This window comes from Falco rusticolus, chromosome 9 (genome assembly GCF_015220075.1).
Source record: "Falco rusticolus isolate bFalRus1 chromosome 9, bFalRus1.pri, whole genome shotgun sequence".
NCBI lineage: Eukaryota > Metazoa > Chordata > Aves > Falconiformes > Falconidae > Falco > Falco rusticolus.
In genome coordinates, this window is record NC_051195.1 from 37,994,074 (window position 1) to 38,019,781 (window position 25,708).

The 25,708-nt window shown below is 49.7% G+C and overlaps 1 protein-coding gene and 1 long non-coding RNA gene across 2 annotated transcripts; one reads left to right on the forward strand and one right to left on the reverse strand.

Moving 5' to 3' along the window:
• Window positions 1-359: 359 nt before the first annotated feature.
• LOC119153851 lies at window positions 360-22,719 on the reverse strand. Its single transcript, XR_005106242.1, has 3 exons — window positions 22,545-22,719; window positions 1,642-1,772; window positions 360-1,393 (listed from the first exon to the last, which is right to left on the reverse strand). It is a non-coding gene; the product is annotated as an uncharacterized LOC119153851 (long non-coding RNA).
• Window positions 22,720-22,990: 271 nt separating this feature from the next.
• On the forward strand, window positions 22,991-24,163 carry NANOS1 (nanos C2HC-type zinc finger 1). The gene has a single exon (XM_037401416.1). The coding sequence runs from the start codon at window positions 23,124-23,126 to the stop codon at window positions 23,892-23,894; it is 771 nt and encodes a 256-aa protein (XP_037257313.1). The 5' UTR covers window positions 22,991-23,123; the 3' UTR covers window positions 23,895-24,163.
• The last annotated feature ends 1,545 nt before the right edge of the window (window positions 24,164-25,708 follow it).

Consider the following 25,708-nt stretch of genomic DNA (forward strand, 5'->3'; position numbering starts at 1 on the left):
ACTAAAACATCTCTAAGGTGCAATTCTCTAGCACTTTTGACAGCACTGGATGTAAGCAGTCTACATGGATCTGCAGCTATTATAAAGAGGATGATGACAAGCCTACAGCTCAAATTTGCTACTGTATTTGTCTAAGCAGCAGGGCCCTGGCAGCCCACTTCTTTGCAATTTGAAGTCCCATCTGAGGCAGGACCTGACCCTGACGGGTGCCCCGTTCCTCTCTGAGCTCCTGGAGTGACTCATTTTCTGCTGCTTCACCAGTTTTTCCTGGGTTTTGTTTTCTTTTCCTTTGTTTTTCCCTCTCTGCTGGATCCTGGAGAGCATACTCTATCTCCTGATTTACATGAAGAATCCCTGTGTTAAAGCTGCTTTGGGATTCAAGCCACTTTATTCTTTATGTTTAAGAGTGACAAGCATAATATTGAATGAACAGGTTTTAGTACCAAAAAACATCAAAAGTCCTCCTATATAAACTCAACCCAAAAGAACCAAGAACAAACAGCAAAATGTCATTGGACTGAGAAGTAAACAGGAGAAAACTTCTTTCCTAAAACCAGCGTTCATAAAATTGAAAACAAACAAATGTGGAGACAGCTCCTGCAATACAGTATCACTAATCAAATGCTACAACACGTTTGCCCTGAAGAGAAGGCGCATGCCTTGCCACATGCATCCAGTCCCTTCTAAACGTCATTAAAGTCTAGTAAAAAATAAATAAGATAAATATCATTTGCATTTATTATATGAATTAGACAAACTTGCCAGATGGGGAGCTCTCCTCCAGCAGGGCTGTTGTTTTCGAGGAGAGAAAAGCACTAGCACTACCCAGCTGTTTGGGGCCTGTGATGTTCCCACTCCTAGAAAACCATCGCCCCTGGCTTCTCCCTGTAATTAGTTAGTGCTAATACCCTTGGTTAGTCTGTGGAAAAGTCACATTCTGAAAGATCACCCTTGCGAACAGCTGTACTCATGAGACAAAACGTCACCACTCCAAGCTGTCAGCCAATTCATCTCCAACGAAAGTCAACCGGGCCATAAATTGGGAGTTCTTTATCTCAGGACAGCAGACCAAGAGGGGTTTAATTGCTGAGCTATGCTAATGAGCCTTGTTTGTGACACAAGGTGCTTCATGGTGGCTCTGTTTGGAAACACGGTACTGTAACCCCCCTGAGGGCACATAACAATCAGCCTAAAAACACGGCAGTCTGGATACAGAAAAGAAATCATGTAACGGTCCCTTCAGCATGGCACATTATCAAAGGCATCATTAACAGCTGCTTCATGGAGTGGCAGGAGGCTCTCCTGGGTCAGCTTAGTTCAGGTCGCTCCTATTCTTTCCTCCCTTCTTGTTTTTTCTAAGTCATAAGTTCTGTAAACATCACTGTCAAATCATCTGCAGGGGAACAAAAAGATACCAAGAATTAAGTCTTTCCTAGCAGATAAGGGCTGTGTCTGTTTTTAAAAGGAATTTAAAAAACAAAACAAAACAAAACATACCCAGGGAAAAGCAAACAGACAAAAGAATAGAAGCAAAAGTCTTTCTCGCTGATTTGTTGAGACAAAATCTACTGCAGCCCAGTTTTCACTTTGTTCCTTTTGGATTAGGGGCTGCAGTAGTGAAGACAGTATTTTAACACTCACATTTAAGAAAAGAATAGCCCAGGTGGACACAAGGCTACAGCTTTCCTTGTCCAGATGTCATATGCTGTTTCTTTTGCACCATTTCATCATTGACGATGAGGCTTGCTTGGCACAGAAAGCCCGTCACATTTCTGTAGGGAAGGCCAGTGCTCAGCATCTTTCAAAATCAGTAGTACTTAAATATGGCATTATTATTCTTATCATACTACCCAGAGACACATGACAGGCACTGCAGACCCCATGTGCCAGACACTCTACAAATATCTATTTCCCCAGTCTCTGAGATCTTTTAACCTGGGGGCCCGACCTTGCATGTACTTACACACTTGAGTAACTACCAGCATCGCATGGCCCTACTGAAATCAACAAAACTGATGAATGGAATGAAATCAGTAATTACCCATGTGCTTAATTATTTGAAGAACTGGGGGCTAAGTGCTTCATTTTTAGCTTTTTGCTTGAAAATATTAGTTCTAATCTAGTGTGCCACACTTTGCACTCAATCCCACAAGGAACAGCACGGTCTGGCCTCATTAAGCAAAAGCACTTAACAAAGTGTTTAGCTTTAAGCACGGGAGCAAATCCACTGACTAAACACTGCATTGCTTGGGTTGTTACGCTCAGCCCTTTGCAGGATGGGGCACTTCAAGCCAGGTGTTTGGGGTAACATAACCGTGGATGGGGACCAGGACTCGAATCCCAGATGCACCTGAGGCCATGTGCGCAGGGTGCTGGGCACCCCAGGGCTTCCCTGCCTGTTGCCCAGGAAGGCAGTGGGTGAGCCAGGAGCCCTGGCAGAGCTGGGGATCCACGGATGGGTCCCCCGTTCCCTTCCTGGATGGCATCGGAGTTTGCCTGTGCAAGAGGGTGCAGAGAGACAGTGCTGGGATTTCAAGAGAAGCTGCCAACGTTCTCTGTAATTAACTGACTGAAAGTCTTCACGCTGAAAAGCACATCTCTCATTTAACATTGGCCACAACTCCCACTCTGCAGCCACAGCCTGGTTCAGGGAAAATGAAGGAGCAGCCAAGCTGTGCTGCAGCGCGGATGCCCCTGGGGACCAGAGGAGAGCGGAGCTTCCTCGCTGGCAGACTGGGGGAAGCATGGGGCAGGGATGGGGGCTGCTGACAGGGACTTGCAGCCAGCACCTCTCTGCACCTCTGTTTCCATCTCTTTTTTTGCCAGGCTGAGTTGTTCCTGGGACAGGGCATGTGCATGAGACCCAGCCCTACCCAGGCCTGAGCTGCCTGGGATGAAGCCTCCAATACCGGCTTGCTTCCGACAAGCCCTAATTTTAGGGCCTTTAGGACACAAAATAATGATAACACACTCCCTGGAAATAAAAAAAAAAATCCCCCTGGGCCTGCACAAAATTAGCAGTGTGCTGACTGTCCCACTTTCGCTCCTGCAATGTGGGGCAGCCTGGGTTATTAATACACTGGACTCATTTCAAGATCCTTTGCTTTCCCCCTTGGAAGGGGAGCCCAGAGACAACCAGCCCACTTCTCCCAGTGATGCTGAGGATGCTCCTGCTCACCCTGATGGCCAAGGCCTCTTGCATACCACCCTGGGAAGGTGATGGGAGAGGACAGAGCAAGCCAGGCAGAGGTGGAGAAGCTGCAGGCTGCCCTGGCTGCTGCAGGGAACAAAGAGGAGGGACACATGCTTTGTTGGCACAAGAGACAACCCTCCCCCCCCCCCCAGCAAGGCAGGCTGTGCGGTGGAGGACAGCTTGGACTCTCCAAGGGGGAGAAGATGAACCACAGGTGCTCTCCACCCTTCAGAGCCCCAGGGAGCAGCTTGGCAAGGCAGCAGAGACTTCTGTGACACCCCCTGGTGCTCAGGAAGGGGCTGTCCCTCTGTCCCACACTCAGACACACACTCATGCCTGGAAACAAAGCACAATTTAACAGGAAAAGTCCTCAAAAGTGGCATCATTACCATAATCCAATATTAGTATATTGACTATATACTATGAGACCACTACCCAGGAGCTCAGAGGACATCTGCCCAGGTGAAAACCCCTTGTAATGACTCCCCAGGGTGAGGGAATTTCAGAGCTGCTGTAAGATTTCTTCCAGTGTGGAAGAAAAATCCAGACGAACCTGCAATGTCCAAGAAGCAACTTGCAGAGAAGAGAAAAGGAGAGGTGACCCCAAACACATCTACAAGGCATGCGACCGCACACATTAGAGCTATTCAAGGAGAGGAAACCTCACCTAAAAGAACACAGACCTCAGAAATAAGCTCTTTCACAATGTCACATAGCCTGTTCTTTCACTCCAAACTACATGCAGTCGGCTCCAACATCATTTTGTCTCCCACTGTCCACAGTGAGTGTTGTGAGACTGATCCTGACCCACCTCCCCTGTTGAATACCAATTTAACCTCATCTTAAACAAAATTTCAGCAAATTACTACTGGAGTTGAGTCAGACATGAAACATAACAACATACGAAGGGAGAAAGAAAAGGCAAGATCTGGGGAAAAAAGATGCCGTGCACCTTAAACAAGAGGAGCATACAAACTGCTCTAGCCCCACACGGCAAATCCCCACGAGCTGAGCCTAAGCAACAAATTTATTTCAGTAAACAAAAATCTACCAGAATGGCATTATTTTCCTCGGTGCAGTTTTTTTCTCCATGCAGGGTTTTTTTCCTCCATAGGGACATGAAGTTGTGTTGCTTTTTTGTTTCGCCTTTTTTTTTTTTTTTTTTCACCAGGCACATTATTCCATTTAAGTGCGTGTGCATGTTTATTAATAGAGCAAAAATGAGTGAACAATGAGCTGCTCCAGGGAGGCTGAAAGCCTGCACTGGAGCAATGAATCACAGGAACAAATCCATTTAGCAAAATGTTCATTTTAAGACATGTTCCTTTCACACTTGAGTTATTTTCCTCTACACCCCAAATGTAATTAGACTCCTAGTGACATGCTGGTCCTGCACCTACAGCACGATGCTCATTTCGGCTACCCCAGCCCGCCCTCCTCACCTGCCCCAGGCACACCAACAATCAGGCAGGACCCCAAGATACAGCTCCTGGTGTTGTGCTGCCATACGAGAAGAGAGCCATCAACGTCAGCTCCAACAGGTTGGAAGGCAATGAACAATCACTAGAAACCTCTGGAAAACATCCCTCATTGCAGTGAGGCCTGAATCAGACTGTGAGTGAACTGATGTAACACGGGCACCATTGCTGCTGTGTAGCAGATGAAAGACATGAGGTACTGAGATGATTCTGGCCCTCTGTTTTGTGCCCTGTAACCACAGGTGAGCCCAAGGGCTGTGAAGACCTCCTGGGTGGATGGGAGGCTGTTCATAGAGCCATAGAATCATTTGGGTTGGAAAAGACTTTTAAAATCATCAAGTCCAACTGTGAACCCAGGACTGCCAAGTCCACCACTAGACTACATCCCTAAATGCTACATCTAAGAGCTTTTTAAACATTTCCAGGGATGGTGATTCCACCACCTCCCTGGGCAGCCTGTTCAGTGAAGGAATTTTTTTCTGATACCCTGGCGCAACTTGAGGCTGTTTCCTCTTGTCTTGTCACTAGTTATCTGGTGCACACCTATGCACACCTATGTACAGCCTCCTTTCAGGTAGTTGTAGGGAGCCATAAGGTCCCCCCTGAGCTTCCTTTTCTCCAGGATAAACACCCCCAGTTCCCTCAGCCGCTCCCCATCAGCCTTGTGCTCCAGACCTCTCACCAGCTCCACCGCCAGGCTCTGGACACAGTCCTTGCAACTACTCTACAGAAGCCTGGTTGCTACCACCAGTTACCACTCTGCTCCAGAGCAGGGAGGAGGCCCCACCGAGCTCAGGGCTGCTGGCAAACCCAGCAGAAAGACAATTACTGGCATGAAGAAATACACACACAAATACAGACACAAACATGGGCACAACTCCCAAAGCAGTGGAAAACCAGGTCCCTGGCTGGCTTTGGAAAGCGAGTCAGGAGAAAGTGAGGCCCACCATGAAGATGTGCTAGCTCAGGGCACCAGAGAGAGAAAATACATGTTGCTCACTTGCTATTGAAAGGAATTTAGTGGCATGAGAAGAAATATTTCAAGACCAGCTCATCACTTATCATAACCCCCCCCCCCAGCTTTGGCAGTGACATCTGAACTTGTGCTACCTGGGGACCACAAAGCTCCAAGGTCAAATGTATTTTATTCAGTTACTGTTTTCAAACAGGATTGTTATTTACCAGCTGTCAGTAGCTGCGTGCTCGGCAGTTTCAGCTCTCTCTTGGCTTTGCTTAAATAGTTTCCCAGCCAGTGGGAGGCTGCTGCTGGCTCCAGCAGAGTCGGGACAGTCTCTGATGTGACCATATCCCCCAGCGTACCCCAAGCACCAAACCCCTCTGTTTACGGTGTCGCAGTTTCTATATTCACTCAAACAAGATTAGCTGATTTCAGACAGTGCCTAATGGAAGCTGAGGTTTTCTGTGCCAGCGTTTGCCTTTCCAGCCTGCAAACACAAGGCTGGAAGATGGGCCTGGCATTCCGTCTGCAGCATGTGACCACTTAATGAGGGAGGTCTATGAACTGCAGGACTAATGCACACAGGCACAAAAGCAGCTACCCGACCTGACTCGCTTCTTTAGAGTGGAAGGATTTTTTTGTGTGATTAAGGTCCACAACAGGGAAACAAACCCAGTCCCGGCTCTTTCACAGCCCTAGCAGCTGACTGTGGACAAATTCTGTCACCATGTTCTACCTTAAGAGCCTCCCGCCATAAAAAGGAGATAAAAATGCACTTTCTCACAGGAGGATGCAGCAAGTTCAGGTATTAATGGGATGAATGTCACAGTAAGACTTGCAAAACATAAAGACTAAAATGGAGAAAGCCCTGCAGTGTTAGCTTTAAAAGCCTGTGTGGAATTGCTGGATCGCAGGCAGTCTTTTGGGTCTCTGAGCAACACCTGCAGCAAATGCAGTTTCATTGCTTCCTTCCACCCTGCTGCCCTACCCAAGAGCCGTCTGCCTGGAGACCATCAGGAAGAAGCCAGCAAGTACAGCAGCTGTTACGGGCACAGCGTGGCTGGGTGGCAGTAAGCATTTTGTGCCCACGCAGGGTGCCGAGGGGGAGATGTTCCTTCAGTCCCACCTTCAGGTACCGCACTGCCTGCCGGGCTGTGGCTCCTCGGAAGAGGAGGAAGAGCGGAGGGCACCTCACTTCTGCGCAGCTGCCCGGCTGCCCTGCTCGGGGCAGCGCTGGCCCACCTCCAGAGGTCCCTTCCAACCGCCCAGTGACTCACGTTTGCTCGTCAACCTGTTTAAGGTGCAGCTTACTCCATGAGTCTCCAGCAAGGTTTTCTCTTGAAAGATCATGAGATTAGAATTACAGCCTTTGAAGGAGGTGGGATGTCCCAGTGCTCCATGACTCACCCATGGCCGAGCAGATCAGACACGGTTTAATTTAAAAAAATAATAATTCCTCCATCAGGCCTCCAGTTGGAAACTCTTGCAAGTGTGTGTCCATCTTCAATCTCTTTCCCCACCTTTAGCAGTGAGGAGGAAATAAATTGAAGAGACTGAGATGCTCAGGCACTGACATGGCAGGAAAAGCATTTTTTTCCCGTTTTTCTTCAGTGTTTGCATACTTACGCCAACAGATGTTGCAGCTACACCTGAAGATGCTGCATTGCCCCAGGACTGAAGGTTTTCCTCGGGCTTTGGCATCATGCAGGCAGCTGCCAAACCCTCTCGGTCCCACTGGCTGAGCAGCGCCAGGCACCACACAACCCGCCCCATACTCCTGCCTGTCTGTGTCACCTTCATCAGATTTGCCTCTGCAAGAAACAGTGAAATAGCATTTTCTCTCTGCTTTTGCCAAGAGAAAGTCACAAATAAACAAGAAGATAGGGCAAGTGACTAACTAGGGATCAGTAAAACCAAGACAGTATCAGGCTGAGGAGGCAGCAGCTGGAGTTTGGGTTTTCTCCTTTCTTTCCCTCCTGGTGGTCACAGGGCTTGCCTCCGACAGCAGTAGGCAAAACATTGCTGGGTGCCTTTTTTTTCCCCTCTAAATAATATGTCAGCCTTCGGCCCCTGCCTTTAGCTGACAAAAAACCCCACAATCTGGCAATGTCAATATATAATAAAATGGCAAAGACCAGGGCTGCCAGGCCTCAGCTGGCCCCTGCGCTGCCACACACGGCCAGGGAAATGGCGAGTGCAGCCTGTGCTGGCCTCCAGCCCCACTGCCAGGCACCCTCAGCCACCCCACAGGCACCCTCGGCCACCCCACAGGCACCCATGACCGCCCCAGCACTGCCGGAAGCCTCCCCGCACCGCGGGGACCCGGAGGAGGCTGCGCTACTTCAGTGAGATCAAGATAAAATCAAGGTTGTCCAGTCCACGCGGCTCCACAACTAATGGCACAGCGTACCAAGTGTGTCCTTCAAGCACCTTTTGCGCAAAAGGTTTTGCTGACTTCCCATCACCCTGACTCAGAAAGATTACCCTGTCTGCTTTAAATGGCTTCAAACTGTATTTTTTTCTTTTCCTGGCTTCTTGTCACAACTCTCTCTCCTCCCTTTTTACACATTATCCCCTGGTTTTCCACAGAGCAAGTAAAAGCCAACCCAGACCTTTTTATTTCACACATATCTTTTTTTAAATGAACCACTTCAGGACTCCTGCTGTCCTGGGATTAGCCCTGCTAGATAACTTGTGCTTTTTTTTGCAGCCGCAGAACAAAAATATTATGGTTACATACAAAAACAGGGCTTTCCGCCGGCTAACAGCCAGGGGAAGGGAGGGGGCAGAGCCTGGCCACAGTCGCAGCCAGCGCTGCCGACGTGCTTCAAACCACGCTCGACCCACTGCCAGCATGGGCAGCCTCTGCGTTAGCTGCCTATAGCTACAGGAACTTAAAGATGAAGCGATGGCTGCAGAAAAATTGCTTCAGTAATGACAAGTCATTACAGGATGGCCGTCACGCGGAAGGAGCGGAGGGGCAGCTGTCCCGCACCACTGTGGGCGGCACGGCTGGATGGGCAGCCAGACCTCCCGACTGCGCTCCCAGGCTCCTCGTTCCTAAATATACGCTGATTTCTGACCTTAAACTACTTGATGGGCTTCCCTGGAGTATCCACCATGGTTTCCATGGAAGTCTTCCCTTTACAATGAGATAGAAATGTGTCTGATCGCTTCCGAACCTGTTAGCAAACAGTGAAGGAAAACAACAGAAGCCTCCATGAGAAAATATTTTACCTGTTTCGCAAAGATAAAAATCAGTGATACAAAAAATTCCATATTAAAAAATTTTAAAGATCCAGCCCATGATCTCTCTTCTTGTTATGAAGAATATTTTACAAAGCAAACAGCCTTCTTCAAGTTAGATGCAGCTATCTACAGCTGACAAGTAAGGGGTATAAAGCCTGCCCTCAGACAAGCATTTAATAAAATTCCTAAGATTTGGGTGCCATTTGCCACACCATTACTGTTGACAGAAGCAAATCTCTCCAATAAGCAGATTAAAGATGGGCTGGATTTTTTAAATTTCTCTGTCCTGTCTTAAAAGCTTGAAATGCTGGAAGCGTGGTTACGTTCTATCTGAGCCCAAGAGGAAGCAGAAAGAAAGGCAGGGATGGAGCAAGCCAGTAAGTAACACAGAGAAAACCAGGCACCACAACTTAGAAAGTCCAGCCCAGATTATACAGTTCAATTCTGGATTTATGCATTAAAATATTAGCACGGTGTCACTGGCAAAATTGGTTCGAGGTAAGTCACAGACACCATAACCGCATTCACAGGAGTCCCAGAATTTAAGAGCAATTAATTCAATTTCTGTTTGTTTCATTTCACAGGAATGAATATACAAGGGTAACTTTGGCCCTTGTATATCGTTATATTTCAAAGCACATTGAACATCTTTGAATTCCAGTGTTGTGATGTTTTGTGACATCGCTGAACCCCACCACAGCGGCTCTGCCTGCTGTCGTAACTGGTGACGATAAAAAGGAAGGGCCCGGCTCCCGACGCTTGTGGAAACTCCATTTACAAGAAGTCAGCCCTATTCTAGGAAGGATTTCACCTCTCCGTTTGCAGATGAACGAAGACCTGTCTCATTACTGTTCCCTCTTGCGCAGGCACTGTCCTTTCACTAGCATTCCTCCACCCCACAGCATCGGCCGTGATCAAAATGAACCATCTGGGTTCTGTGCGGCTGCATTTACATTGTCCGGTTCTCGTAAGCGACAGCACAACGTATCTACAGTCAGGTGAAACTTGGCGTGTGTCAGAATAAAATAGTGACATTTTAAAAATTTCTCACAATTTCTAGGAAAAAAAATCAGAAATGTTAAAATGAGTGATTTTAAATGTTTTATTTCAAGAAGGCCAAGACACTTCAGCTTTATAGTTCTGACAGCTATGATTGTTGAAACAACACTAAGAAGCATTTTGAACTAACCATAAGGTTTTAAAACTGTTGTTCAAATGGTGATGAATTCCACATGTGTGAAACACTTCCATTTCATAAAAGCTTACAAGTATACTGTTTTAAAAGGGATACACTTCGGTTCCAATACACATGTAATGTGTATCTAGGCTCTCAGGAGCATCATAAATTCAAAGAAAAATCAAACCAAATCTCAGCACTGTTCATTTTTCATTACCATTGCTATTTTATAACCTTTCATAAAATCAGTTCAATAATATTGGCTTTCAGTAGCATGCACTTTCAATTTTTATGACATCTGGGTGTTAAAATTAGAGGAAAGTTGTTTATTAGTTTAGGAAACAATGGTGTTTATTTGCATTCTCTTTTTTTTTCAGATGGGAAGAGAATTCATATTCATCTGGAAAGCCATAATAATTTGGTGCCAGGACAAAACTGCTCAGAAAATCAAGGCGATCCCTCCAGAAATCTGAACAGCAGAGGAATCTTGTCACAATTAAACATTCTTATGAACAAATATGTTTGCTTTCCTCAGCTGCTCAAACAAAAATCCAAATGCTCAGAATCAGCAAATTACCAGAAAAACAGTAACAAAAGTATAAAATATTTATAAAAAACAAACAAACAAACACAAGAAGTAAAATGCCAGCAGACATCCCCCCACCCTGGGGATCCCCACCCACCCCTCTTACACCCAGGGAAACAACGCACAACCGGAGTGTGTGGCACCTGCCCTTCCCTAGCTGCGGGAAGTTATTACTGATATTTGCTCTTTTTGTCTGAGTAACGAGACAAAAAAGTGGAATATGTTGTCACTATGGCTCTTTGTGTCTCAATTATCTCAATAATATGCTCATAATAAAGTCATAAATAAGGATAAAGCTAGCAGGAGTCTTCCCATTAATTTCAGTAGGACCAGAATGTCATGAGCTTGTCTTTTCAAAAAAAATGAGATCCAGGGACATACCAGAAACCTGCACTTACATTTGTGCATGTACATTTACATCCTCTAAGTGGTTTATCACATTATTTGTTCTGCCTATTCAGAAAACAGGATTTAAACATTTTAAAGTATTTTTTTTCTCTGTGTCTCTTGTCTGTGTTGTTGTTGGCCTCACCCAGCTCTGCTCTTACTTTCAGACCCTTAAAGCAATGGCTTTTCTTGATTTCCTTCCCCAGCAGTAGAACACATTTCCTCATCACCAGTCTTGTCCACCACTGGCAAGTGTGTCTTTGGTTACCTGCATGCCAGCAACAGCTTGAAATGCAAACGTATCCATTTCTCCCTCTAGCATTGACTCTGTCTTTGGAAATCTTGCTTTTTCCATGGAAATTTCATAAGCAAAATTCTATGACACTGGATTATATCTGATTTTAGTGAGCCTGCTACTGGAACGGTCCAAAAAACCCACCTTGTCATTCTCCCAGCAGCCCAAGGGATGCAGTTAGACAACAGTGCCTAAACACAGGGCATGTGTCTACAGCAAGGTGTCCTACTGAACTAGCTGGGCGTCTTTTCCCTGTAAGATGAAGTGTGTCGACATACGCATGAACGTTGATGCTGCAAATGCCGCATGACACCCAGCCTAATACACTGCCCTGACCGAGAAACCAGAATGGCACAGAACTAACCTGGTGTGCAGCAGGTAATCTGAAAACGGGCTGACAAAGCTCCAAGCGTAACTGTAAACGAGGAACCATCACCCCGGGAGTTTCCAAGAAGCTCCATGGTCATCTATTCGCAGCTCATTGGAAGAAAACATGAAAAGATGCTCGACTAAAGCTGCAGATGACACAACGCAGCGGAGTGATAACCGAGGGGAGGATCTGTTGCTGCCAGGGAGCTGGTGGAGGGGAGGCAAGGAAGCCCCAGTGCTTGGTGGGACCAAGTTGAGCCCCCCAGCCCCCCGCTCACAAGAGATAGGGCTTCGTCTTGGGAGTCAGAGATGCTACAACACCTTTGGGGATCATGGTGGCTCACCGGCTAAGCACAAGCACAGCCATTAGGGACTGGGAGGCAGGGCTCCCAAGGGACGCTATTTTATATATATATATATATATATATATATATTATAAATATATATATATATAAACTCCTTCCCTGGCACTCGGGCAGCTGCTGTCAGAGCTCCAGCAGTGCCTGGCAGGGCCCTGCATTTGCTCCCACTGCCTTTTCAGGGTGTCAGCCCCTGGCACCGCGACACAGCACAGAGGTGCGGGGGCGGCTGGGCAGCCTGCTGACCAGCCCGGTCCCCAGGGAGCAGGAACACACTGTCCCCCTGTCTGGACCATGGCTCCCGCCGTGCTTTCTCAGCGCCCTGCTGTGATTTAAAAATATTCTTTCCCAGACTCCTAGAAAGACACAAATCTTCTGGTTTACAGTTTAACTCCTTGGGCAGCACGTGATACAAATGCCGAAAACCTACAGGCGTAAGAGACCATTCAGACACCAAAACCATATAAATACCAAAGGCTTCACATGGAATTTCAGATTGTGTCTTTATTTTAAAAAGATAAGGGGAGGGCTGTGCAGGGAAACATCACCCTTCAGTATCCACCCACTAAGAGCTACTGCCAGAAACAAAACACTGAGCTAATGAACCTTTGGTCTGAATCTATTTTTATGTTTCTATTCGGTCATACACAATGTTTGGGTATAGCACTATGGCAAGGAATGCAAATCTTCCTGTGCTCCCAGCACCACTGGTGTAATTCCCGCTTTTGTTAAATTGTTAAATTTAGAGCCCACGACTCATAAAGGATGCTGACAAGTTGCAGAGGGTTCAGAGAGAAATATGAAGGACAGAAAAACAGCCTTTACAGTTACAGATCCAGGAGATCAATCTGTCTAGCTTATGAAGAGAGGAGGTGAAAGGATGACTTGGTTAAAGACTATTAACGTTTACAGGGAGAATGAAATGTTGAGACCAGGGTCCTCAATTAGCATCTGAAAACCTTGACACTGAAAACAGACAAGTCCTGGCTGGAAAGATGGGGCACACATTTAACAGTGTAAGTAATGAATTTATTACTGAAGCCAGAGCTGGAGCAGACAGGATGATTCTTCATTACACGTTTTTTTTTTTTTAATAACATTTGGATGGGGTTTTTTTTCCTAAAAAGACATGCTGGAATTTAAACAAGCACAAGCAGAAGCAGCCTTATGACCTGTATCATCCAAGGAAACAAACAGTAATGCTCTCTTTTGCTTTTATAACAGTGACAGTCTTCTCTCCCTTCTATCAGCAGTCCTGACAATAATTCCAAGCATGAAATAGGGACAAGTATAATTCTGATCACAGAGCCTCCTGGCAGGCCTGGTCTGTGTTTGTGCAAGCACCAAGCAGATCTCTGGTCTCTCCGCTAATAGTCTCTCACTATTCGCCTGTGCCTTTAACCATAACACAACACTGTAGTGGTGCCACCGGTGCCTCAGCTCCCCACCGCCCAAAGCCAGCCACAATCACACCCATGCCACCTCCGCCTGTGCCTCCCTCACCTCCTCCTGGTGCCCACCAGGAGTGAAGAATCCTTTGGTACACCCTGGTCCAACCAATTTCAACCAATTTATCTGTTCTGTGTTTCCTCAATACCCAACGTCAATCGCCCTCACTGTGCTTTAAGCCCATTCCTCTGTGTCCTATCCAACAGGATCATGGAGAACAGATTATTCCCTTCTTTGAAGGCATTTAAGACCATTTTCATGCCTCACTACAGTCTTCTCCTGATTCGGCAGCACCAACTCTTTCTACTTCTCCTGAGAGGTCACAGCTCTCATTAGTTTTGCTGCTGGACTCATTCCAAGCGCACCTCCTCTTGCTTCAGACGTCACCCCCCCAAACTCGACACGGGGTTGCAGGCATTCCACAAATACACACCAAAATCCCAAGATCTGTCATGTGTGTTTGAGAGCAGAACTTCGCCCTCTTTTAATCCCGTCTCGTTTATCAGCAATATAACGTTTTGCACATTATCACCCCAATTATAAAGGCTTGTAGGTGATAATGAGATTCCACTGGATATATTCCAGCAAAGCACATTCTAGGTTTTACTAACTTCATTAACCAAGAAAAGCTGGTTAATGGCTGAAAAGTGCAATGATGCACATAATCATACCAGTTGCTTTGCTACTACAATTATATTATTAAGATGGATCTTTGAGGTACCATTTCCATCTATAATTAGTGGTTTATCCCTTCAGGAAAAAAAAAAATAATTCAAAAGCACCCAAAGGTTTGAACAAAATAGTTCTTACTGAAGACACAAATGAAGTCATGCTCTCAGGGTCAGACTCAGAGTGGGATTTGTAAGAAAACAGGAGCACAAGAATTTGGAAACATAAGACGGGCTCCCAGGGGACGTGAAATGCCAAAGCACAAACTGCAATCCTCCCGCATACTGTTGCGCACAGAGACCTGCACACGGGAGCACACAAACTCACATGTCATCCACAGACATCCATGCCCAGGGCTCCCAAGGGTAAGGAGCATGGATGGGCAGGAGCCAGATATGCCCCAGCCTCTGTGCAGGAGGGACCCCATAGTCCAGGGAGAGGGGGAGAGCCTTGGGGGAGCACGGGGTTTGTGTCCCAGCCTGAGCTGTGAGCACAGGCATGAGATGAGCTGGGAGAAGGGTGCAGCTGAGAAGCAAGGGAGAAACCCTTTGGAGGCACACACCATGGTGGAGAGCAGCGAGAGGTGGACAAAACCTCCTGTTCTTGTGGCCCTGGCCAGGCACTGGGGTGGTTGCCAGTTGCATAGGCATCAATGTACACCCAGGGAAACACCAGCCTCACCACCACACCAGGGCCTCCCCAGGGAGAGGGCTCTCCCATGGGACCCCCCTCCCACCGACACAAGCACCAGGCCTCAGAGCAGCAGGACCCAAGAGGCACACAGCACTGCAGTCCAAGCCCTGACCCCCAGAGATCTCCAGGAACCCTCCCCAAACCAAGCTGTGTTTGACCCAAGATGTTTACGTTAACAGCCTGAGGAGCATTCACCTTCCTAACAGCACAATGTGCTCTGAGAAACAACTCGCTGAGACTGTGTCTCTCTTCCTGTAGGATCAGAGGACGTCAGATCCCAAACCCCAGTCTCTGATCACCAGGAGGATACATCCACTGTCCCCAAACACGTTTGCTGGAAATCAGGGTGGAGCCGTTGAATCTTTAACGAAGACCTCCTTTCCCCAAAATCTTAAGTCTCGAAGCTAACTATGACTTCTGAGAAGACAACAGATCCCAGAATATGTAAGAAACAAAAAACATTTAGACTGGTTAAAAACATCCTTCCTGTTGTTTTCTTGACTTCAGTATTCTTGTTGTTTCACGGTTTTCTTGGTCACCACTGCTCTTCCCAACAGAGACAACCTGAATTTCAGATTAGGAAAACCAGCACCTCCAAGCAAGCAGAACAATGAAGAACCGTCTGTTTACTCCTTCCACCAAATAATAAAAGAGAAAACAAGAGTGGTAGTTTTCAACTGCCTGATTTTTTCCGTTGCTTTTCTCTTACAATTAAATCATACTTATCAGCTTGACAAAAAATGCAACGACTGTTTTTCACTAGGAATTTTTTATAAATTTAATCAAGTTGCCAGAAGAAATACTATTATCCTCGCCACGTGAAATTAATATATCAGGAACTTATCTACCGTCTTGCATGTGTGTATGACATTTATATGGATCAACTAATATATATGTCTTCTGCTTGATAAAATTTCACACAATAAAAAAATCTTCAGAACGGAATTTGCAGTCGTCTTAAAGTCCTTGATATGGCTGGCTCTGCCTAGGAGCTTAGCAGGAGCCTTTGCTGGATTTAATCAGGCAGACCTCAGAAATTCTGCTGGAATTCTTTTCGGTATTAGAAATATGCACTAGCATTTGCTAATTCAGGTTCAGAACCGATTCAGAAACTAAAAGCAATAAATCCTCATGCAAGTATCAAGCTCTCTCAAGTATATCCTGGAGCAGTAATTTTTGGAGAGAAGGAATACATAAAGGAATGTAGAGTGTCTAGCCAAAACTTTATTTGAAATACTCTTTTCAATGGATCCAAAGACTCGTCCAAAACGGAAAGACTCCTCTTTTTCCCAAACACATTGGCTTGGCTTTCCACTTACATGACCTTGCACAGGAGACACGAAAGCACAGGCAACATGAGATGCAATTGGTGTGCAAGCTCTTGGCCACCTCCTCTAAATAAGCAGGAGTTTCATCACTGATATCAACTGAACAGGATTTTACCCTGCATTGCAAGTCACCATAACACCTCTCTGTGTTTTAAAAACTCTGCAGTTTCCTGAAATCTGACAGAAACTGCCAACTGTGAGAAAAAATGCAAGTACTGTAGCAAGGCCTGCAGTGGTAAGCATGTACTTAAGTGTTTGCTGAACTGGGTTTTCATTTATTATTACCCTGGAGTTAAAAGGAAGCGTGAAACAGCATTACATGCAGGCAAAGCCAGTCGACACTTCACTTTTAGATGTGTGAAACCTCGAAATACCAGCCCCTCCAAGAGGCACTGACAGCACGAACCTCTGACACATGACAGAGGCGCATGACAATAACCCACCAGCCACTGTAGATGAAAACCTGGCCGGAGCGGAGACCTGTGAGCCAGGATTTCAACCTCAGCATTTCAAAATGCACAGGCCAGGTCACAGGCTGCTGTCAGTGGGCGCAGTGGCATCGGTGGCAGGCGAGCAGCTCAGCACGGATCAGAGAGCTGTTGGTCCCCCAACACCCATCCTGCCGTCATCCCTTCGACTTGAGTTTGAGATATCCAGTAATAGAAAAGTCCAGTAATAGAGAGTTTAATCTCATTCATTATAAAACTGTAAAATGAACACGTTTTCTGTGCTATTTCAGGTTCACAGGATCTTTACAGAAGAACCTGTTTTCCAGTTTCAACACTAGTCTGATTTGCTGTAAGAGAAAAACCTCATTCGACATTTAGAAGCTGAAATGCTTATAGCATTTATTACACTTCCCTGATATATTTACAAAATGCATAAACACAAATTGTTCTTAAACAAAAAACCCTCTCAGTTTTCATAAAAACTGTTTGATTTTCTCATAGACAGTATATATTCATTTCTATGCTACTCTGACATTCTTTTCCACAAGATGTTAATGTGAGTTACTACGTCCTCAGGAAAAATACGCTTCTGCTGATAAACATTTGAATCTTGACTTGTATTTGTGTTCTGCAGTAGTTTGGATGGGCAAGTCAAAACCCTGGTGGGTTGTCTACAACCTTTGCATTCTCCTTTAAATTCCATGCATTTGCAAGAGATGATGGAAGAGCTGATAGTGTCTACTGTTTATCAGCCTTGATAATTAGAGGGGATACGTTTTTGATTGTAAAAAGAGTCTTGTAATGGATATTTTTTTTTACAGCTGCTATTTCCAACACTTTCAGGAGTGCTCTGAATTTGAAGATTTAAAAAAGTCTGTATCCAGAAAACACTTTGCCTCCTGAAAATTAGCTCAGCTTCAGCTGACAGGCTGACAGGCTTTCCTGGGGAAAAGGAAAATCAGTATCTCTCCTCTCTGCACCACCAGCCCCCAAAACATGAAGTCTATTCCTCCTATTTGCTGTCAGCCCTGGAGAGGGCTTGGCTGTCAGGCTGTCACCTCAGCAGCCCCCACAAAGACCCACACACACCCCTACTGCTACGGCTGCAGCCAGGCTGATGCTGCCAGACCACAGTTCAGGCTCTGCTGAAGGCTCATGTTGAAACCATACGGGATGCAGAAGATGCCATTGCTAGATATAAAACTAAAAAGGGAAAAGGATGCCATTTTGCTGGAAAATCGAGCACTTAACAGTCAAGCAGAGCTTTTATTTAGGTTGCTCATATAACATTCTGCTAAGATGTGCGCATTACTTACGTGATCACTGCTTGGATTCTCCACATCACCCAAAGCCCTGCTTATACAGTGCCCAGGTTAGGAGGTAGCTCATCAATATTTTACTTCAGGTCTTTCAACTGGTGGCATTTCTCAAAGTCTGCAGTTATATAGGATTATTTGTTTCTGTGTGGTTCTCTAGGAGGAGGTCTGGAATCACAGCCCCAGTTGTTGCAGCCCAGCTCCTCACTCGAACCTTGAACAGGTACTGCCACAGCCACAGAGAGCTGGGAGGCTGAGCTGGGTGCCAAGACCTGGGAGGCAACAGCATAGTTCTGCTTCACTGGGGACCTACCACTGCCTCCTCTGGTTTTACATCCATGAAATGGCAACTAACATCACGCTATGTTTTCACTGGGCAAGCAAGCATCTTTGTTTTTCCCTCTCAGCTCTTTCCAGTTGTCTGCATGCAAAGAGGTGGAGCAGCAGTTCTTAGAGAGCTGGCTATACCACTGCGTGCTGCTCTGCATTGTCGATGGCTGAATCAAATTAAAAGACAGCTAAAAATACATGATGCCCCCCACCAGCTCTGTCTGCCAGGGTGAACATTTGCTGCAGCTGCCTGAGGACTGTCATGTAACTCCAGATGCATTGGCTGAAGACAACAGATCCAGAGAGTCACCCCTGCCTCCAGCACAGTGCGTGGAAGTTGTGGTCTACACCACGAGGAAGTTTGATACCCTGGTGCAGAGAAACACCTAACGTGTTTGGTTATGCAGAAATAGCCCACTGGGCTCAGCACAGACCAGAGGAAGGTGAGACCACCACTGCCTCCTTTGCAGTCAAGCAGATTTCCGCCTCTTTAAAGGATCAGCTGCTTCCACACAACAAAAGCAAATCTGCAAAGAAAGATTACCAAAACCAAAGTCATATTTCACAGCTGGCTTTTACTTCCCTAATCCTCCACCTCGGTATATTTTTGCCAGTAAAAAGGGCCAGAGTAATTTCATTACAGTTCTTACTGACCCTCCTTTCCCTGAAACCCGGGAGCCACCGTGCCCCAGCCCCCCCACCTTTCCCACACCAGTGACACAGAGCAGGGGCTTCCTCCTCAGAGCCCCCTGCCAGCACGGCCACCCCACGTGCACTGATGGCATGAGCCCTTGTGCACCTCTCCCTTTCGACAAGGGGAACAGCGGGAAAGCGCTCAGCCCGTGGGCGCATCGAATATCGGCGCTGGAGCCTCCGAGCAGACTCTGAGCTGAGGCTCTGCTTTCAAGACTTGTGTTTGTATCCTCTGCTGAAACCTCATTTGCCCATGTTAGTCCCACCAGCTGCTTCCAATCTTCTAAACGGAAGGATCGCTCTGTGCTATAAACTTCAGCTCTCCAAACACAAGCATCGTCTGCTAAACCAAAAGCTTTAGCTTGCATCCCCGAACACTAGGCTGGGAGTCCAACCAGCACGGGCCCTATCTCTCCTGTGTCAGCAGACACCTAATGTATTTTTAGTGCTGTCAGAAACAAACCGCTCCTTGATATTCCAGGGGGGTGTGTGGAAATCATCTACAAGTGGTGGTGAATCTAGTATTTTCAGAGACCCTTTCAAGAACTCACCGGCCTCCTGGGGGAGCTTGTCAACATCTCCCATGTTAAATGAAAGTCACTTTAACAACCACAGGGGTTTTAAAGAAAAGCTGGAATGTATCAAAGCTGCTGGGATGGCAAGCTTTGTAACGTGCACAATACATCAACACTTACAGACACTAAATCCTCCCCAGCCTCAAGGGAGCTAACAGCCCCCTGGAGTAAGCTTTTTCCTAATGTATCTCTCAAATGAACCGCTAATCTCTTCTCTAAACTTGACAGCTGTCCTGCTTGCACTCAAAACCCCCTGTGCTTAAATCCTCCTATAATTCTTGTCAAATGATTTGTTAGATCATTTTTCCTTTAATGTGAAGAAAGAAATCTTTCCTCCAGCCCTACACAATGAGCTCACTGACTGACCTGCTGCTGTCGTGCATGAGAGCAGCACCGCATCGCTGTGGCCCCCCCCCGGGTTTCGGAGGCTTCCTGGAGAGGCAGCGATGTCGAGGGACACTGCACCCGTGACATGCAGGGGGGCACCCCCATGGCACTCAGCAGCCAGACGCGGTTTGGACCACAGCTCTGTCCCTCGGGGGCAGGGCGGTACACACACTGGTGCCCACCTACCGTGGCTCTCTGACTCCATAGTATTCATATAAATGTATGTATATATACATAAATATATGTATATATAGATGTATGTATACACCCAGGAGCAATCTTGGGCTCAACAAACTCCTGCTGCCAGCAGGAGCTCCCATACTGGTCCCCCCAAGCAGGTTACCCACTCCCAACAGATCTGATGGCTTCCTGCGCTCAGATCAGCTTAGATCTGACATGGCTCCTCACTGCTCTGCGGGACTGCAGAAAACTTCCCTGTTCTCTGGGCAGAGTTTGGCCCGTGGTGTTGAATTCACGGTGCCAACAGCTATTTGTCACTTCTGCTCCAGCTGATTGCTTTCCAGGGTTGCTGTGCAGCCTTGCCACAAAAACTCACAGAAGACACCACCAAGACAGCTGTGGTCTTACGCTGTCAAAGTCCTTACAAGGGTTGCCAAAAGGGTAGTCCGGGGTAGAGTCAGAAATAGTCCAATCTCCAGCTGAGGACAAAGCAGTGGTTTTTCATACAGTTCTCAACATTTCAAATGAAAAACATTTTCAAAGAACACCAGAACACCGATGCTGCATCTTTCCTAGAAGCAGCTACTTGTCCGCGAGCTGTTCGTGACCGTATTTTTTTGTTTATTGTTTGAAACTCTCTGATGAAAGACTTTCAGTGAGACATCGATTTGTTCCAATGTCAACAGCAGCATTCCCTGCTCTTGCATCAGCACAGTGACGTGCCAGTCCACGAGCTGGTGCAAGGTCGGCTGAAGTCTGACGGCGCCTGACAGCTCTGCAGAGACCTAAGGCTTGAGTCAAGCTGTTGAGTCTTTGCTCAACACCTGGAGCCATTTGCAAAGGTCAGGACAGAGAAAGCGGCAAAATAGCTTTTGCAACATACCTTGTACACTTGGATTGCCGACACACATGAGCTCTGCCAGAGCTGTCGGTCAAACAAGAGGGTGCTGTTACTGCAGTGCTGGTGCCGGGTATCTATCCTTCACAGTATTTTTCTAGTGTGGGTATTTTTTTATGCTGCTCTGTGTTTGTTTTCAGTCCTTGCATTAGCAGTGAGGGGAAGAGGGCCATTTTCCTCTCTGCCTCTGCTACTTACACTGCTACAGCGTGAAGTGATTTGAAATTATTCACTCCCCAAGATTTCCTCTTAAAATGTCTAGAGAAGATGAGCCACAGTTGCCCCAGGGTGTGATGCTTGACCACGCTGACGGATCGCCCTGCGCCGTTTTACCCATCTGTTACCTTTACCATTCCCACTGGCTCCAGAACAACCTGCAAGCGCTCACCCCTCATGAAAATCTGGCCATCCGTTTGTGTTCAGAGAGGCAACGTCCCTGTGCCTCGCTGGGCAGGCCCCAAACGCTCCACTGGAGAGAGGAAACGCTGTCATGTAGCTGCGTCTTGGAGAAGGGCTCCGGGCTGAGCCAGATGCCGCACAAGCGTGAAGCGTCCCTGTGCCCATCGGGTGCAGAGCTGTGTCCTACCACAAGCACAGCTCCAGAACAGAACTTCTTTTGCAAATGTTTTCAGTACCAAAAGGCACCCCGTTTTTCAACCAGCACATTCACGGCCTGAAGTGCTGCTTCCAGCCGGGTCTGCTCCTGCAGCTGCCCGCATTGCTCCTTGGTCCTCGGTTCACCCACTCCCTCACCACTTCAGGCGGCTGAGGAAGCGCAGCACGGCCTGGGGTGCAGGAGGCCAGCCCCTCGGGAGGCATTTCAGATCTCTGAGCTTATGAAACCTGCTGGTTTCAGCTGCAAACCACACTGGAAAGCAGCTCTACCTGCCTGTCAGACCTACAGAGCAAGGCCGTGCACAGGGGGGCCAGACTCACCACTGACAACACTCCACCCACCATGCTCAGCCCAGCTGCTCTTACCAGGGGCTGGAAATTAAAAGGGTTTGTAATTGCAGCTGCATTTTTAACTCCTCTTGCCCAAATGGAAGAGCATGTATGCAATGCTTCCTGGAGGAGGATCTGGTTTCTTTGGGGCAGGACGGGATGTGAATCGTCTGGGGCAGGAAAGGGAACTTGCACCTCCCTGCCATGGCCCCTCACCCAGCAGCATGGCTGGAGCGAGAGCTGGGCCACCCAAACCCAGACTCGTTAGACGCGGCAGGTGGGTGCTCCAGCGCCTACCCTGCCACCCGGGGTCCCTCGAACAGCATCCTCCACGCACACCCGCTGCAGGGGCCCGCTCTCACCCATAGCCTGGCTCAGCCGCCTCCCTGTCTTGGGCTGAACCTGCCAGGTGGGTCCCGCACGCCCCGGCCAGCACCGCACGCCAGAGCCCGTCCGAAGGTTGTATTAGATAATAGCGATCAAACACAGTGACCGAGGGGGGGCCAAGGAAGGAGTCACCTCCATGCCACACGACGTGCTGGCACCTGTGGGATAGCATCTGCTGCCCTTAATCAGCTTACCGGCTACTAATTGCTTTCCCTTTCGGGCTGCGTGCCGCCCGCACCCGCCGCTCCCCCGGGTCTGGGCTGGGCCCGATCCTGCCCGCACGGAGCGCTCCACCAGCCCCGCGCGGGCCCGCTCCCCGGCCGGGCCACGGGGGCTGCTCGGGGGCTGCTCGGAGGTTGCTCGGGGGTTTGCTGCGGGTGTTGCTCTGGTCTCTGCCCGGGGGCGGGAGCTCAGGGGCTCCATCCCGCCCCGCCGCCACCGCCCCGCCCGCGCGTGCCGCCACACCTGCGCCGCCGGCGCGGCACTCCCCCGCCCCTCCCCGCCGCCCGCCAGCCAATGAGCGGGGGCGGACTCTGGCCGGTGGCCAATGGGAGCGCAGAGTCCGCCCCCCTCCCCGCTGCCGCCGCCGCCGCCCTCTATTTGAGGCGCGCCGCGCGGCCGCGCGCTCGCAGAGGCGGGAGCGGCGCGAGCGGCGCGAGCGGCGGGCGGGAGCGGCCCGGGGCGGACGGGCGCCCGGCCCAGCAGCGTAGCCCCGCACCGCAGCCCCGCACCGCGCTCGGGGGAGTGGGCGCCCCCCGGGCGGCTGCGCCCCCATGGAGGCTTTCCCCGGTGGCAAGCTGGAGCAGCACCGGCACCTCCCCCCCGTGGAGTGCCTGCCGGGCGCCCGCTACGGCGGCCGGAGTCACAGCGCCTGCGGGAACGTCTTCAACTCCTGGAACGACTACCTGGGGCTGGCCACGCTCATCACCAAGGCCGTGCGCCCCGGCAAGGGCTTCGGCACCGAGCCCCCCTCGGTGGTGGTGGCGGCCGCCGTGCCGCCGGCCGAGGAGGAGGAGGAAGAGGAGGAGGAGGAAGAGGCGGCGGGGCCGTACTTCGAGGGCGCGCTGGACTTGCACGACCTGGACCTGTGCGGGCATCACCACCACCACCACGGCGAGGGGCTGCTGGAGGAGCGCTTCGCCGACTTCAGCCCCTTCCCCGGGCGCGGCGGCCCCGCCGCCGTGGTCTTCGACTGCTCGGGGGAGCACCCGGGCCGGGAGGGCTCGCCGCACGCCTGGGGCGGGCTGGTGGTGGCGGGGCGGCTGCCGAGCCACCCGCGGGCCGCCTCCCGCCTGCTCAAGCCCGAGCTGCAGGTCTGCGTCTTCTGCCGGAACAACAAGGAAGCCGTGGCCCTCTACACCACCCACATCCTCAAGGGACCCGACGGCCGCGTCCTCTGCCCGGTGCTGCGGCGCTACACCTGCCCTCTCTGCGGCGCCAGCGGCGACAATGCCCACACCATCAAGTACTGTCCCCTCTCCAAAATGCAGGCGGCCAAACAGCTCAAACACGCCCGGACCGCCCTGGGGAAGAAGGGCCGTTAGACGCCGGAGCCCCGCGGGCGGCCCTGCCCGCCCCCGCCTCTGCCCCGCGGAGGGTCGGGGCGGATGGCGGGGGGTCGGGGCGGGTCGTTCCATCACGCGTTAATATATTAAGGGCGGAGAGCGGCAGCGCCGGGCCGGTGGCCGCCGCGGGTGGCGTCCGGTGCGCGCTGGCCCGCGCGGAGCCCGGCCGCGGGCGCCGCGCAGCTGAGATGATGCACTGTATTTGTTTATTGTAAGAAAAAAATATATATATGTGATTTTTACGGAAACGGATTTACGGCGAGATCGAACGGGGAGGGGAGGGGGGGTTGCAGCGGGCGGGGGGTGCGGCGGCAGAGCGCCCGGCCCAGCCTCTCCGTGCCGTCGGGGGACGGTCGGCGTGCCCGGGCTGGGAGCCGGGGGGGCATGCGGCCGCCTCGCCTCTTACGGCGGTGGCTGCCTCCTCACGGTGCGGGACTTCGCGTTCCGGCTCTTCACCCCAGCGGTTCCCTTTGCTGGTCGTAAAACCGGGAAGCAAATCGCGAGCGAAGCTGCCGCCGGTTCCCGGCTCGGTGACCGATGCCGCCTCCTCGAAGCCGCAGCATCGGACCCGGCGCGCTGGGGGGGCCGTGCCGTGCCCCACCGCCCCCTCGGACCCCCCCGCTAGTGAGCGCGGGCAGCACTGGGCTCCGGGTCCCCCTGCCCCATAGGCGGCTTTAGGGCAGGTCTGGGAGGCAAACGCACCGACGTGCGTGTTTGCAGACGCGCTGACTCTGGGCCGGGGTGCACGCTGAGCCCGTTTTTGCAGAGGGCAAGGCAGTACGTACAGCAGAGAGTAAGCTCTGAGGTAGCTTGTGTTTGTGGTGGAGCATGGGGGGGGGGTGTGGGAAGCCTTTGGAGAGAAGTGACCTGGAAAAAGCAGAAAGCTGTGGCGGAAGGGGAGGTTGTGGTTTTTTTCAAGAGTTGAGAGTGTGGTTTTAACTCCTTGCAAGGTGGAAGGGCTCTACCCATGTGATTAACAAATACCCTTAATGCCTCATAGACTATATAACACGTAAGACTGGTGCGGAAGACCTGGACCCTAAGTGATGACAGTTCCTTGGCACCGAGCATCAGACTGGGCTACATTGCTCCTAATCCTCAAGAGATCAGAAATCACTTTTATTTTGGCTCGGAGACAGGACGAGCAGCAGCAGCTTTGTAGTTTGCTTAGGAGACCTCCAGAGCCAGAAGGCAGGCGCCCGAGCTCTCGGAGCAGTGTTATGCTGTAAATGGCTTTACCGACACCTGGGACACGAAAGGGTGCTGCGTCTGCGGGGGCTGCCCTGTCAGAACAGGGAGGTGAAGAGAGCCTGGTGCAGGAGCTGCTGGGGCATCACCAGGAGGATGAGAAAGGAGGTGGGTCCTGATGGAAAAAGGGTGCTAGGAAAGAGAGGTGACGCGCGCTTGTGTGGATTCCCTTTGATAAGCTGCTCGGCAGGGTGGGAGGTTGGGGTGGGAGAAGGGGAGAGCAGGACAGTAGAGAATGGCATCAAAACATGTGTAGGGTGGGCTGGGGGGGAGGGCCCAGGGCTCAGTATTCATCAGTGCTCTTGGCTCGCAGCTGCAGCAATTAGGAGGGAGAAACTGATTTTGTGTGAAAGTATTCTCTTAAATCTTCACCACATGGCTCCAAAGTCGGTGTCAGGTCTAATTACCAATGCAATGGGGCTTGCATTAAATAACACTTCACAGTGGCAAACCCTCTCGCGCTAAATATCGGTTACATATTGTCTCTTGCTCTATGGGGTATGCACCACTGGCTCTTCTAAGCTAGATGTGTTTGGTTTTGTGAT